Source organism: Antennarius striatus, chromosome 3 (genome assembly GCF_040054535.1).
Source record: "Antennarius striatus isolate MH-2024 chromosome 3, ASM4005453v1, whole genome shotgun sequence".
Lineage (NCBI taxonomy): Eukaryota > Metazoa > Chordata > Actinopteri > Lophiiformes > Antennariidae > Antennarius > Antennarius striatus.
The window spans coordinates 27,849,328-27,861,476 of NC_090778.1; the positions used below are offsets into that span (position 1 = coordinate 27,849,328).

Consider the following 12,149-nt stretch of genomic DNA (forward strand, 5'->3'; position numbering starts at 1 on the left):
ATTCTCTGATGGAACACAGTACAACTGCAATACTACTACAGTCTAGAACACAGTGTTACTGCAGTAGTACTACAGTCTAGAACAGTGTTACTGCAATAGTACTATAGTCTAGAACACAGTATTGCTGCAATAGTACTATACTCTGGAACACAGTATTGCTGCAGTAGTACTACAGTTTAGAACAGTGTTACTGCAGTAGAACTCGGTCTAGGGTTACGGTTACATTTGTGATGTGTAACTTTTGGTGCGTGTGTTTTTAGGTGTGTGTTTTCACATGTGTGTTTTGAGGTGTGTGTTGTCAGTGTGTGTGCGAGTGACCCCGCCAGGCGGCGTCATGTGATCAGGACATCGATGCCTCGTCTTCTCTGGACCCCGGCTCTCACACTCCGGTCGTTGGGATGCTGCTGATGAAAAACGAGCCGTTCGATCTGGAGGCATCGAACGAGCTGCTGATGGATGTGTGTGAAGCGGAGTGTGTGTCGGAGCAGGACGCCGAGTCGCTGATGCAGGAGCTGCAGACCAGGAATCACAGGAGGAGTTTATGGGATGTCCCGGTCCAACTAATCCGGCCTGTCAGACGGTGACGTACGAGACGGCGCCCTCCCTCCACTCTCAGGAGTCGTCTGCGATTCAAGTGTTGTTCGGCCAGGTGTAGCTGGATCGTCTCCATGGAAACTAATCTGGTGGACGTGTGACATCACACGGTGTTCAACCTGAGGAGCTTTCATTCAGTTACACACGTCTGTCTGTTTCACCGCAGTCTGATGACAGTTTGTCACTGATGTATCCATCCGCCAACACCCGGTAAAGAACGAGATACGGTCTCGCTGATGTTGTGCCCATCCGCCAACACCTGGTAAAGAACATCAGATCCTTTGGTCTCCAACGGGGTGTAATTTTCCCGTTGTTGGAAGGAATGACTTCCTTTCCAAACGTTTCCCTCCACTCTCTGCAGCCGTAGCGGATCTTTTTACACGTGCTGTTTGTTCAAACCTTTTCCTCTTTACTTTTTTATTTATATTTATCTCGTTTTTATGCTGCGTGAGTCTTTCCTGCCTCAGGCGGTGGTGCTAGTTTATTCTAGGTAGCTCATGTGGCATATTTTGCGTCAACCAATCAGAAAAGACGTTAGTCGAACGAACTCGCCTCCAGGCTAAACTGTAGATAACCATTCCCAGTGCTGTACTAAACTTCATTAATGAATGTTTTTGAATAAAATTTAATTAATAAGAATCTATTCTAAGATGACAATTACATTTTATTTTTTAATATAGAACAGAAAAAAACGTCTCTGTCTAATCTGCAGCTACTTCTTCCTCCTTGTGGGTCACGGGGGTTGCTATGGGCTAATATGATATTAAATGTTTATTCGTATTTACTGGCCGACAGATGTAAACTTGATTTTTATTTTTCTGTGTATTTTTTTTATTTTTTTTTACTAGTATGCCGTTATATGTCCGCTGACATATAGTTAACAGAATTTTAGTGGTCTCCGTGGCGACGCCCTCCGTCGGAGATTTAAGGACTGATTTTCCGACAAAGTCGACTTTGCTCTGATTCATCCATGAAGGTGTTTTCTTTCTTTCTTCCAGTCATTTCTAACACGGCTAGCGTTATGAGTCATTACCTGGGGGGGGGGGCGTGGTCTGCCCCCGCTAATGTCCTCCATTCATAAAGCAGCGTAGACGATTGTTTTGCTGATAATCCGTCCGTAGATTTGAGCGCAGGATGTAATTTCATGGCCTGCTGGTGGTAATCAGCTGTTTTCCAGACCCTCCCCCTCCAGGCTTTGCTAGCCCTCCTTTCTCGGTTCAGATTACTGCTGGGGGGGGGGGGTCAGCATTGGGTTGGATCACCCCTCCAGGCCTCACCAGGTGGAGCCACAGGGTTGAACTGATGCAAGCGTTGCAAACGTGTCTCCTGATCTTATCTTTGTTGACTCGGGGCAGGTTTGCTTTTTTTCTGGGAACGCCCAGCTTCACACACCTGGGAGCCGTTCAGCGTTTGCCGGCCTACACTCCCCCCACCCCGATGCGGACCGGCAGGCTGGAGAAGATGGAGGTTTTAGCATTCTAGTTACTCTCAGGATTCTGTCCTTTCATGAAAACCTTAAAAAACCTCCGTGAGGACAGAGAGAAGGAATCCAGGTGGTGCGAGCCGTCTTGTTTTATTCATACGCTCTGTCCTCCCACCGCAGCCACATGTATTTTTTAACATTTTCTGATGGGGATGGAGTTACATCATGTCCAGGCAACTATTGCTTAGGGACCTGTTTTACAGACCAGACTATTATTTGTTCTACTGAAATATTTATTCATGAGTGCAGTCTGATGAGCTCTGGAGGGAAAAACGGGTTACCTGGTGACCGATCAGCTCCCCATGCTAACAGGCTAATAGCTAGCACCTTAACGATGTCATCGTTTTTGCTTCATAGCTACCCTGGAGAACAGAATTCAAAACGTTCTTTGTAAGAAACACGAAAACAGAACCAAAGGTTTCCAAATGAAGAGAGGTTTCCAGCAAGAGTTAGCATGTTAACGTTAGCATGTTAGCATGTGGACGTCCAGTGCTGCGCTCCTTAAAGCGAGAGTAAACTGAGGCTCCACATTGATTAGATCAATCCTACCGTCATGATTTTGTTGGTTTGGGTGTAACTTAAGTCAATGGTACCCAACCCTTTTTGCTCCGTGGACCGTCCTTTAAGGTGGGATGTTTGGACAAACAGAACTTCTGGTGTTGGTGGTGAGGGGGTCCGACTAGGGTTCAGGGGCCAATCGTCCAGTATCTGGTTCCAACCGGCTTGAAACGGTCTCAATTTGTTGTCTTTACCTAGTTCAGAAAACAGGCTTCCTGGCTCTTGGTGGGCGTGGTTCAGACTCACGGACCAGTACTGGTCCACGACCCGGGGGTTGGGGACCACTGACTTAAAGGAAATCTTTAGGCATTACCATCGCCTGATGTTTAAACTCGGTCAGACTCACTTTCTCACGGTCGCAGGAGTTCTCGGTTTGGCTTTTTGTTCTGGAACCTTCAGACAAGACAAACACGGATATTCATCCAGACACGCGTTGAAATCACGGATCATCGCTTTCCAGAAGGTCTTCTTCCCGTAGATCAGCACCAACGCCGTGACGGCTGTGTAGATGGACGTGAAGAAGAACGTGAGCACGATGACGTTCTCGTGGTTCACCGCTATCTGGTACTGGACGTACAGGTCTACCACAAGGAAGACGACGAAGACCGCCACCAGGGACAACGCCATCTGGATCACCCGCATCTGTGAGCCCAGTTTGGGGCGATGGGCTCCGTTGGTGCTGGCCTTCATGTGCCGGAGGTGGATGGCCAGGTGGACGGAGATGGAGATGCAGCATTTCATCATGAGCACCCCGGGGAGGACGTCCGACAGTAGGAGGTAGACGGCTTCGTAGACCTGAGCGGGACTGTTGTCGGGCAACAGAATGCCGCAGTCTTTGTTGACGGCGGTGTGGTTGTCGGGGTGGAAGACTGTCAGCATGGGCATGCAGGTTCCTAGACCGCATAGAGGGATGAGGACCACCGCCAGGGTGACGTGCCTCAGGATTGTGGCCTGGATGTGGGTGTAGCAGTGGTTGGGGGTGCTCACCAGCTTGGTGCTGTAGTAAAACGTGAGGAAGCTGGTGTCCCACATGATGGTGAACTTCAGGCTGTAGACGAGTAGCAGCATGATGGTGTAGGGCATGTGGTTGATGCGACACTTGCCGTCGATCTCATCCATGGTCATCCAGAAGTAGCAGACCAGCTGGTGGGCCACGTCGGCCAGCGACAGCGCCACGATGATGGTCTCGCTGGGGCTCCACTTCCTCTTCTGCCTGTAGTTCCATAGACTCATCAGGAAGATGTAGACGTTAAAGAAGACTGTCATGACGGCCAGCAGACCCGTCATCGCCCACAGGGCCAATTTGACTCCCGCGAGCATCTTTGAGGAGTTACCGGAACAACTTTATACCTCGGCGCAGCAGCTTCTGGGACTCTGTGGTTTGTTTCTGCTGTGTTCAAAGAGATGGAAAAAAATTATGTGCACAAACACCAAATCAGACGATTCTTCATCTCCGCCACAGAGCAGAATCCGTCACAGCGTCTCAGTAGGGCCTGGGGAAAAGATTTACACATTTAGCTTTGGAAACTCACCCAGAGACGCTCAGTCAATCCATTATGGTTGAAAATAGATTAAAAATCTACAATTTAGGTGGTCGAATGCAAAATGTGGTGGAAAGGAGGTTTGAGTAATTAGAGTACAGAATGTTTTTACCTTTAATGAAGCTCCCATGAGGCTTTTTATCGTGAAATCCAATCCAGTTTTTCTGCTTTTGTTCTCCAAACAGTCGTCTCGATGTGTCGTCTGACTCAACACCCTCGGCTGCCGTTAAGAGAATGCTTTCTTTTGTTATCTCGCCGTTAATCCTCACCTGAAGTTGTGCAGAATGTTCGCATCCAGGCGACGCAAGCTGCTCGGATTTATATAGGTAGGTGTGATTTGCATCGGTCGTGGCCACAGGTAGTGGTGAGGTCGCGTTTGCATCGACTCCTGCAGGAGTGTGCGCTCGTTGTGAATGTCCAGGGTCGCTACTGGGTGCGGTGTGATGGCGTGGACCGCACGCCACCGGACGCTGCATGCAAAAGATGGTTTCCGCAGCGCGGCCGCACATTTACACCCGATCGCACACGACCATTCTTCTTGTTATGTCACAGGAACGACTGACGAAATCGTTCAGGGGCAAAAGTTTGAGAGAACCGATCAAATCTGAACTCGTCAGGCGGCGTTCGTTAGCAACAGGCTAATTTACGATAACTGTATGTGTCGATTTTACGTACGTGAAACAAGTGTGTATTATTTATAGGTAAACATAATGTTCAATCACTGTGTTAGCGAAAACAAAATAGCAACCAGGCGGTGGCGCTGTTTCTTCTTTGGGTAAAGCAGACGATACTGGTGGTATACTGGTAATATACTGGTGATATACTGGTGATATACTGGTGGTATACTGGTGGTATACTGGTGATACACTAGTGATATACTGGTGATATACTGGTGGTATACTGTTGACATTCTGGTGGTATATTGTGGTGTACTGACCAAATGTCCTCATTTTCCAAAAAATGTCCTGTTATTTTTTAACTGTAAGTCCTCATTGTTTAGAAAGTACAAGTAAACACACACACACACACACACACACACACACACACACACACACACACACACACACACACACACACACACACACACACACACACACACACACAGAGCAACACACCTATTTACCTGATAAGAAAAGCAAATCACCTCTGCATCACCTTCAGGCGCCTCACTAATGCATCATGTAGTCGCGCTGTGGAGGACACCAAGTTTGCAGACTGTTAGGATTTGACTGGAATTATAATATTTTTACAGACGGTTGTTTCCAACCAATCACAACAAGCGGGATCCTAATCACAGAAGACATTAATGAGGCATGCCGACATCCTCACACATGTTCTTCATGGATTTCATCAAACTTGTTGTCAGAGTTGATTTTAAATCAAAGAAGAAAATTCCAAGGACGGATTCGTCCGTTTCTGCACAGCAGCATAAACACAGCGTCTTGGCTTCTGAAAGCGTTGCAGGGAGGCTTTCTGTTTCCACAACAATTACCAGTTGTCTTCCGATCCATTCTGCCCTCCAAGAACTCCTAAAACAAGAGATAAAACAGTTTCTCTGTGAGAATGCCAGAAAAAAAGTGTAATTAATGATGTTATCTGTTTCTCCACTTCATGCATGGAAAGCAAAGAGAGCCAAAGAACGCTCTGGGCAGTTTATTCTTTTTATTTCAGGTAAAGTTACCCAGCCGTGTTTGGACTAAAGAACTTCTGGTGTTTGTTGTGTTGGGGGTCTGACTAGGGTTCAGGGGCCAATCGTCCAGTATCTGGTCCCAACCGGCTTGAAACCAACCGGCTTGGTGTGTGTCCATCTGTGACATCACAACTCAGCTGATGATGTCACTGAGTAAAGGTCAGGGGTCATTTTGAGATGCCTCTTATTTCTATTCATCTGTAGCAGAAACACAAAAACCCGGCAGGTGCAGGAGGCAGGAACTTGGTGAGTAAACGCCGTCTCACCGCCCGTCAAGCCTTGCCGCTCGCCGACGGTTTAATTACATCTCTGCACACCTTTTTTAAGACGCGGGGACGTCTTTTGAAATGAGAGATGGTCTGTGGGCTCAGCGCCGGCTGAAGAATAGTGTCTCAAGTACGGAGAGTGCTTCTGATTTTTAAAAAAAAAATGGAAACGGAGCGTTCTTCCAGTGAAACATTTAGCAGGAGACAAAAGAGTCTCCGAGCGTCTTGAAGGCTGAACTGATATCGATACGGTTACACAAACCTGAAATTACCCGATCTCCAGCCGGTGGATGGAGTCATACGTCCACCAGGTATGATGTTCTACCTGGTCGTCCTGTCACATGTCCAAATGAGGTTACTACAGAGCCAGTTTAAGATATAAGTAAACCAAGTGTCCGTTTAGGGCCCCAACCACCAACGGGGGCCCCCCAAGAGCAGTTAACGCTGAAAAATAGACATTCAAACACAACTGGTTAAGAGAGGCTGTTTGTAAGTCAATATTTATTACATTTAAATCTGTAATCTCCATTTGAGGTTATTTAAATGTCATACTCTAAATGCTCTGAGATGCTAACAGAGACAACAACAAACAACAAGAGGGGGAGACAAGTGTTGGAGCTGCCTGAACGCAGCGGTGCTGCCCCCGTGGAGTTAGTGGCAGAAAGAAGAACTGCAGGACGATACTTGGATACGGGTAAGCACATTTGTTCATATCTATGAATGTCTGTAAGTTGAGGGTTGGCTGTATCTACATTTATATTATTAGAACTAGATTAAACTTTTTGCATGAGTCATTATTAATGTAACATAAAATTTGTGCTATAAAAATAGCAGGAGGCTGTGCAAACAGAACTCCGCTAGTCGTTCTCTACTCCATTCAAATTCTGTGTTCGTGTATAAAATATTTCACGCTTCAAAATTACGTTAAGTCAATATACTGCCATGATTTGACACCCAAGTTTTTAAATTGGTTGTCTGCCTCTATTTTCTTAAATTTTACAAGTGTATTTGTCATAACAGATTAGACAACAAAATGAGCTTGTAGTAGATATGTGAATACTCATTGTTCGATATCCCCGACATCGATAGATAGAACAATAACATCTCTTCCCTAACTAAGGTAACAAAGACGGAGTCTTTTCATTGATTTAATAGGTAAAAATAAGGTTTTATTGTACACAAATATTATAAAAGTTCTAAAGTGATTGATATACAACAGAGTAAAAAAGCACCAATTAAAACACACATTTTACATTGGATCCAGTAGCAGGGGCACGCCACAGTGCGTTAATGTTTGTCCAAGGGCTAATGTAAGGAATCGTAAACCAGTACTCCCATTATTCTACGGTTAAAAAGATGAAATTGCACAGTTTCTCACTTTATTTACAGACAGGCGTCATGCGAGAGAGTCCAACTGGTGGCAGGGCAGTGGCTACACGGGGTATCCGAATCGATGGTCGTACGTGATGGGAGGTTTCTCTGAAGGGCTGGTGGGCTGAGGCGAGCCTCCCGTATAGATGGCGCTGCGTCCTGATCCGTTCCTGCTGGGCTGGTCATTCCTCACGGCGTTGTAATGCACCCCGGCGTGTGTGCGATACCCCAACACTGAGCGCAAACTGGAGTTCCTGCTGGTGGGTCGGCTCTCTGGGGCTTGGACGTCCTCCCTGAGGAGACGGGTCTCGCGTGTCACAAACCATTGTTTGATTCAAGACTGTAGCACGTTTGAAATCTGTGACACGTCTACTTACTTGATTTCATTTGCGACTTCTTTCTCATAGCGGCGTTTGTGGCAACAGCAAATCAGGAGCCAGATGAGGAGGAGGAGGAGGAGCAGGAGCAGGATGGCGCCGATAACTGCCCCGACGATGACACCGGTCTTGTTGGTCGCTGGAGGAGACATAGCATTAAACAAAGACCCGAAGAGTCAATGCCACTTTAGCCGTTAGCTAACAAGAGACTGTGGATACCTGGGCCCCACCCCCTTCGACAACCGACTCATCCAACATAAAAAGGTAATTCTAACACCAGGATCCGGACTGGATCGGTACCCTGCGTTGAGCAAAGACTATCTGGTAATGTGGGGCGTTCTGTTACAGATCCAGACTCAACAGCACCAAAGCACTTTCCAATTAACAAGAAACTTCCTGGATCAGCTGATGGTACCACCTAGCAATGGTAACTGCTGCTAATTATAGCAAATACTATGACTTCCAGGTAATCCATCGCTCCTTCTGATAAAAGGAAGTCAAATTCAGGTGTTTTCAGTTGGATAGTAACTGGAAATAATATTCCCTCTCTTGGGTATTTAGTTAATTTTATTGAACTAAACTAATGAGGCAAACATAATTATTTGTATAATGTATGTACAAACTGCTGAACCGTTTTGCCTTGAACCTTTTGGATGGGGGGATGATGGGTCCTACAAACTGAACAGACTTGCGTGATCGTGGAGTGTCACACATTCTCGCCAATCCAGGGTTTGTCTTTTGAAATTTAATTGCCATTCGCCACCACTGAGAGGTGGAGCAGTGATGAGTAAATATTGACCTAGCAGAAGCAGCTCCTGGAGGTCTGATTTCAGAGTACGATAAAACTGGATACACTTACGGTTGTAAGCGTGCAGGGCGTATTTGCATTGACCCTCGCCAACGGCATTTTTCGCCATGCAGACGTAAGTTCCGACGTTTCCATCAGTGTGGTTCTTTATCAGGAGCTCCCCGGTTTCCTTGTCTGTAAGGACAGGACATGGGACAGACTGTAAATCAAGAGTCTCAGGGGTCCAGGAAAAGCCTGAATCTGTGCCACCTCACTTTGAACCGCGGTGGGGGGTATGGGTTGGCCACCCTCCCTTGTCCACACGTAGCTGAGAGGAGTGGAACCAACGTAGGACTTGCAGCGAAGGGAGACCATCCCACCTTTCTCCTCGCCGCCTTCCACCCAACACTTGGGTGACGATGGGGGAACTGGAGAGGAGAGGCAAAGGTCAAAGCAGTCAAGAGTGTGTTTGTGTTGATGGTAAAGGAGGGTGTGAAAGACGAGAACAATCGTAGGTATGGCATCCAAGGTGTGTTTGCAGCCTTGACATTCCTAGAGAGTGACATCAAAGATGAGACAGGTAGAACCGGTAGAAGAGAAAGTCGTCCTTACCCATGACCACCAGCGTGATCTTCCTTGTGTCCACGCCCGGCACCTTCTTGACTTTACACTGGTAGGTGGCCGTGTCTGAGACCCTCAAGTTCGAGATGGCGATGGAGGCGTCACCCTGAGCTGGGTCCCCGGTGAACTGGATTCGTTTGTAGAGGCTGGGGTCACCATACTGATGCGTTTGTCCCCCCACGTAGGACAAGATCTGAGAACCAACAATCGACCATCAATCAAACGGGTTTCAGCAGCTCAAGATGCCAGTCTGGATCTCGCCATCCTACCAGTTTGTCCTTCTGAGTCATATCCGGGCTGAGGCTGGACCACTCAATATCCAGCTCGCCCGTGTCGCCCGGGCCGGGGGTGTAGGTGCATCCCAGTTTGACCGTCTCCCACTGGGCTTTCTGAATGGTCTGCGGCCCCGTGGAAGTCACCTCCAACGCCTCTGCTGGGAAAGATTCCATTACGACCCAGCCAGAAAGTCACGAACGCTTCACCACGTCTCCCAGTTTAATGACATTCAGTTTGTGGGCCGGGGCTCGTAAACAGAGGAAGAGGAGGAGGAGGAGGAGGAGGTGTTGATCTGAGACTAATTGGTCCCTTAAGTCAAACTGAGGAGGATCCGGAGCGGGAATAAATGGGATATTTTGGGGAAATGAGTTACGTATTAATTTAAATCTCTGAAGGCCCATTAGCTGTCAGAAATGTATTAGTAAATGATGATGAGGAGTGAATAGATGAGCAAACACGAAACACACTCCTGACAGGAGGCAGTTAGAAGCCATCACACACACCCTGCTGACTCACTGTTTACGGCCCTGGATTTTAATTAATGCTGATAGCGAAGGCTGCGACATGTGGAGCAAACATCTTTTCATGTTTAACCCTCGCTAAACATCTTAATGGAGCGTTTTGATTAATCAAAAACCAGCCCCACTGTTGGTATCAATAAATCCACCCTGAAAGCCGCGACTGTTTTCGTGTCAGAGGCGTTCAGGGAAAGCCTGGAAATAACAAATGTGACAAATGGAGGTCGGAAAAAGATCAGATTAGTCACTCATGCTGCCAAAGCTGCTTCAGGAGAAATTGTCTAAGGATGTGGCTAAGCTAACCAGCTAACAAGGTTCTGTTAGCTAGTTAGCAGCAGCAGCCAGTTGGAATCTTTTTAAACAATATTTACATCAGTCATTTTCCAAACTGCCTTTCCGCGTCTGTCGGTCACGAGGGTTGCTCGTCTCTTATTTCTTATTTCTGGTGAATTCTGGGATTTGAGCTCCTCCACCTTCGTACAGGTGTCGACTGAAAACCTGAAAATGTCACTCAGATTAATTTAAAACTTGACCTTTCGCTTAATCAAACCACGTTTTCAGCAAATTAAAATTCATCATCTTCATCTAAAAATATCACAAAAAAACACTCCCGCTCCTCCTCGGCACCTCCTCAAAGGGAACGCGGAGACGGGGTGTCGGTTCTGAGGGTCTCAGGCGGCTCAGGTGATGGTTTTACGTGAGCCAATCACAGCATCGGCTTCGATGCCCCTTGTGTTTTTATGGCGTTCATGTATTGAGATGGAGAACTTGGCCGGCGGCCCGGGACTCATTTGTCCTCCGGGGACGATAAAGTCCTGCACACATCAGGCCACCCATTATGAAAAGAGCTATGACTGCTATGCGGGGAATGCGAGAGGGTTGACTGGATCATCAGGTCGGCGCGCGGCAGACGGGCGGGTGGGAACCAGAACAGGTCGGGTCGGATTGCAACCCAACGACTTCAAAATGAAACTTTATTTCCCACCTTTTTGTTAAGAAATAAAAACATTCGTGAGTCCAGCAGACGTTCCTGAAGCGGGTCTGGAGGGAACCTCACGCGTGTTCACTCAGCTGTAACACATGTGGGAGGGTGTTTACCGTCAACACAAACAAGGTCGTCCTCCTTTCCTGGGTTCTTTTCCCACTTCATTGTCTGCAGGATTCTGACCCGCATCATCATCTGGATCCACAACGGCTTCTCTTGAGAATTCTGGGACATGTATGAGATTTTATCTCGACTTCCTGTTTTCTATGATGACTGGATAAAAATGACCCGACGACATCACCGTCAGACCATCACACAGGAGTCTGATCCGGATCCGGTTCTGGATCTGCTGATCCAGGATGTTTTAAATTTACAGGATTAAATAAACGGATTGAAATTGATCTCCTGATCTGGAGCCTGAAGTCAAATGTGGTTAAATTAATAACCGATAATGATAACACCAATTGGTCACATGACGGGGATCAGCCTATCACGGGGCCGCTGGACATCCTGCGTCTGTTCCTTTTGGCGCTTTTAAACCGAATAAAAACAATTCATCATCATTCATGTGTTTCAGACATAATTACAAAACGATGAGTCGTGTTTCCAGCGATTACTAATTTTAGTGACATCATGTTTATCCGGCCTTACAGGTCGGACCCAGAGCAAACACCTGACACCCGTTCTTGTTTTCACACCGCTTTTGTTTGAGCCGACGTCGGACGGCGTCTCGGAAACGCCGCTTTAGGATTAAAACACACTCACCTGTGTTCAGGTGCAGCGTTAGCGCTAGCGTAGCCACCGCTAGCCAGGAGGACACAGGTTCCATTATTATCCTGAGAGCGACAGGAAGGGAAGAAATGTTCAAGGAGCGTCGGTTCGCTCCGGCGCTGAGGATCTCCACGGTGTGTGTTGTCACTCACCTGTTCGCCGCCGCCCTAAATGGAACGCGTCCCTTTGATTGGCAGTCGGACGTCCGACTACAACCAGATGTTTGAGTAAGGAAATCAGATGTACCTGAAGCCGAATGAATATTCACAAACCAACGTAAGTCCTGTCGGAGCTGCTGCCGCCCAGCCGTC

The 12,149-nt window shown here is 47.3% G+C and overlaps 2 protein-coding genes across 3 annotated transcripts; both read right to left on the reverse strand.

The window, feature by feature from the left end:
• Positions 1-2,214: 2,214 nt before the first annotated feature.
• On the reverse strand, positions 2,215-4,415 carry tas2r202 (taste receptor, type 2, member 202). The gene has a single exon (XM_068311671.1). It carries the CDS (start codon positions 3,953-3,955, stop codon positions 2,978-2,980), a length of 978 nt encoding a protein of 325 aa, XP_068167772.1. The 5' UTR covers positions 3,956-4,415; the 3' UTR covers positions 2,215-2,977.
• A 2,878-nt stretch (positions 4,416-7,293) lies between these two features.
• vsig8b (V-set and immunoglobulin domain containing 8b) lies at positions 7,294-12,149 on the reverse strand. 2 transcript variants are annotated; one of them, XM_068311168.1, is made up of 8 exons: positions 11,991-12,149; positions 11,833-11,903; positions 9,558-9,718; positions 9,280-9,481; positions 8,943-9,095; positions 8,740-8,862; positions 7,881-8,019; positions 7,294-7,796 (listed from the first exon to the last, which is right to left on the reverse strand). In XM_068311168.1, exons 2-8 carry the CDS (start codon positions 11,894-11,896, stop codon positions 7,565-7,567), a joined length of 1,074 nt encoding a protein of 357 aa, XP_068167269.1. In that variant the 5' UTR covers positions 11,897-11,903; positions 11,991-12,149; the 3' UTR covers positions 7,294-7,564. The 2 variants fall into 2 exon arrangements, with proteins under 2 accessions (XP_068167269.1, XP_068167270.1); XM_068311169.1 differs by lacking the exon at positions 11,991-12,149 and having other exon boundaries at positions 11,833-11,983.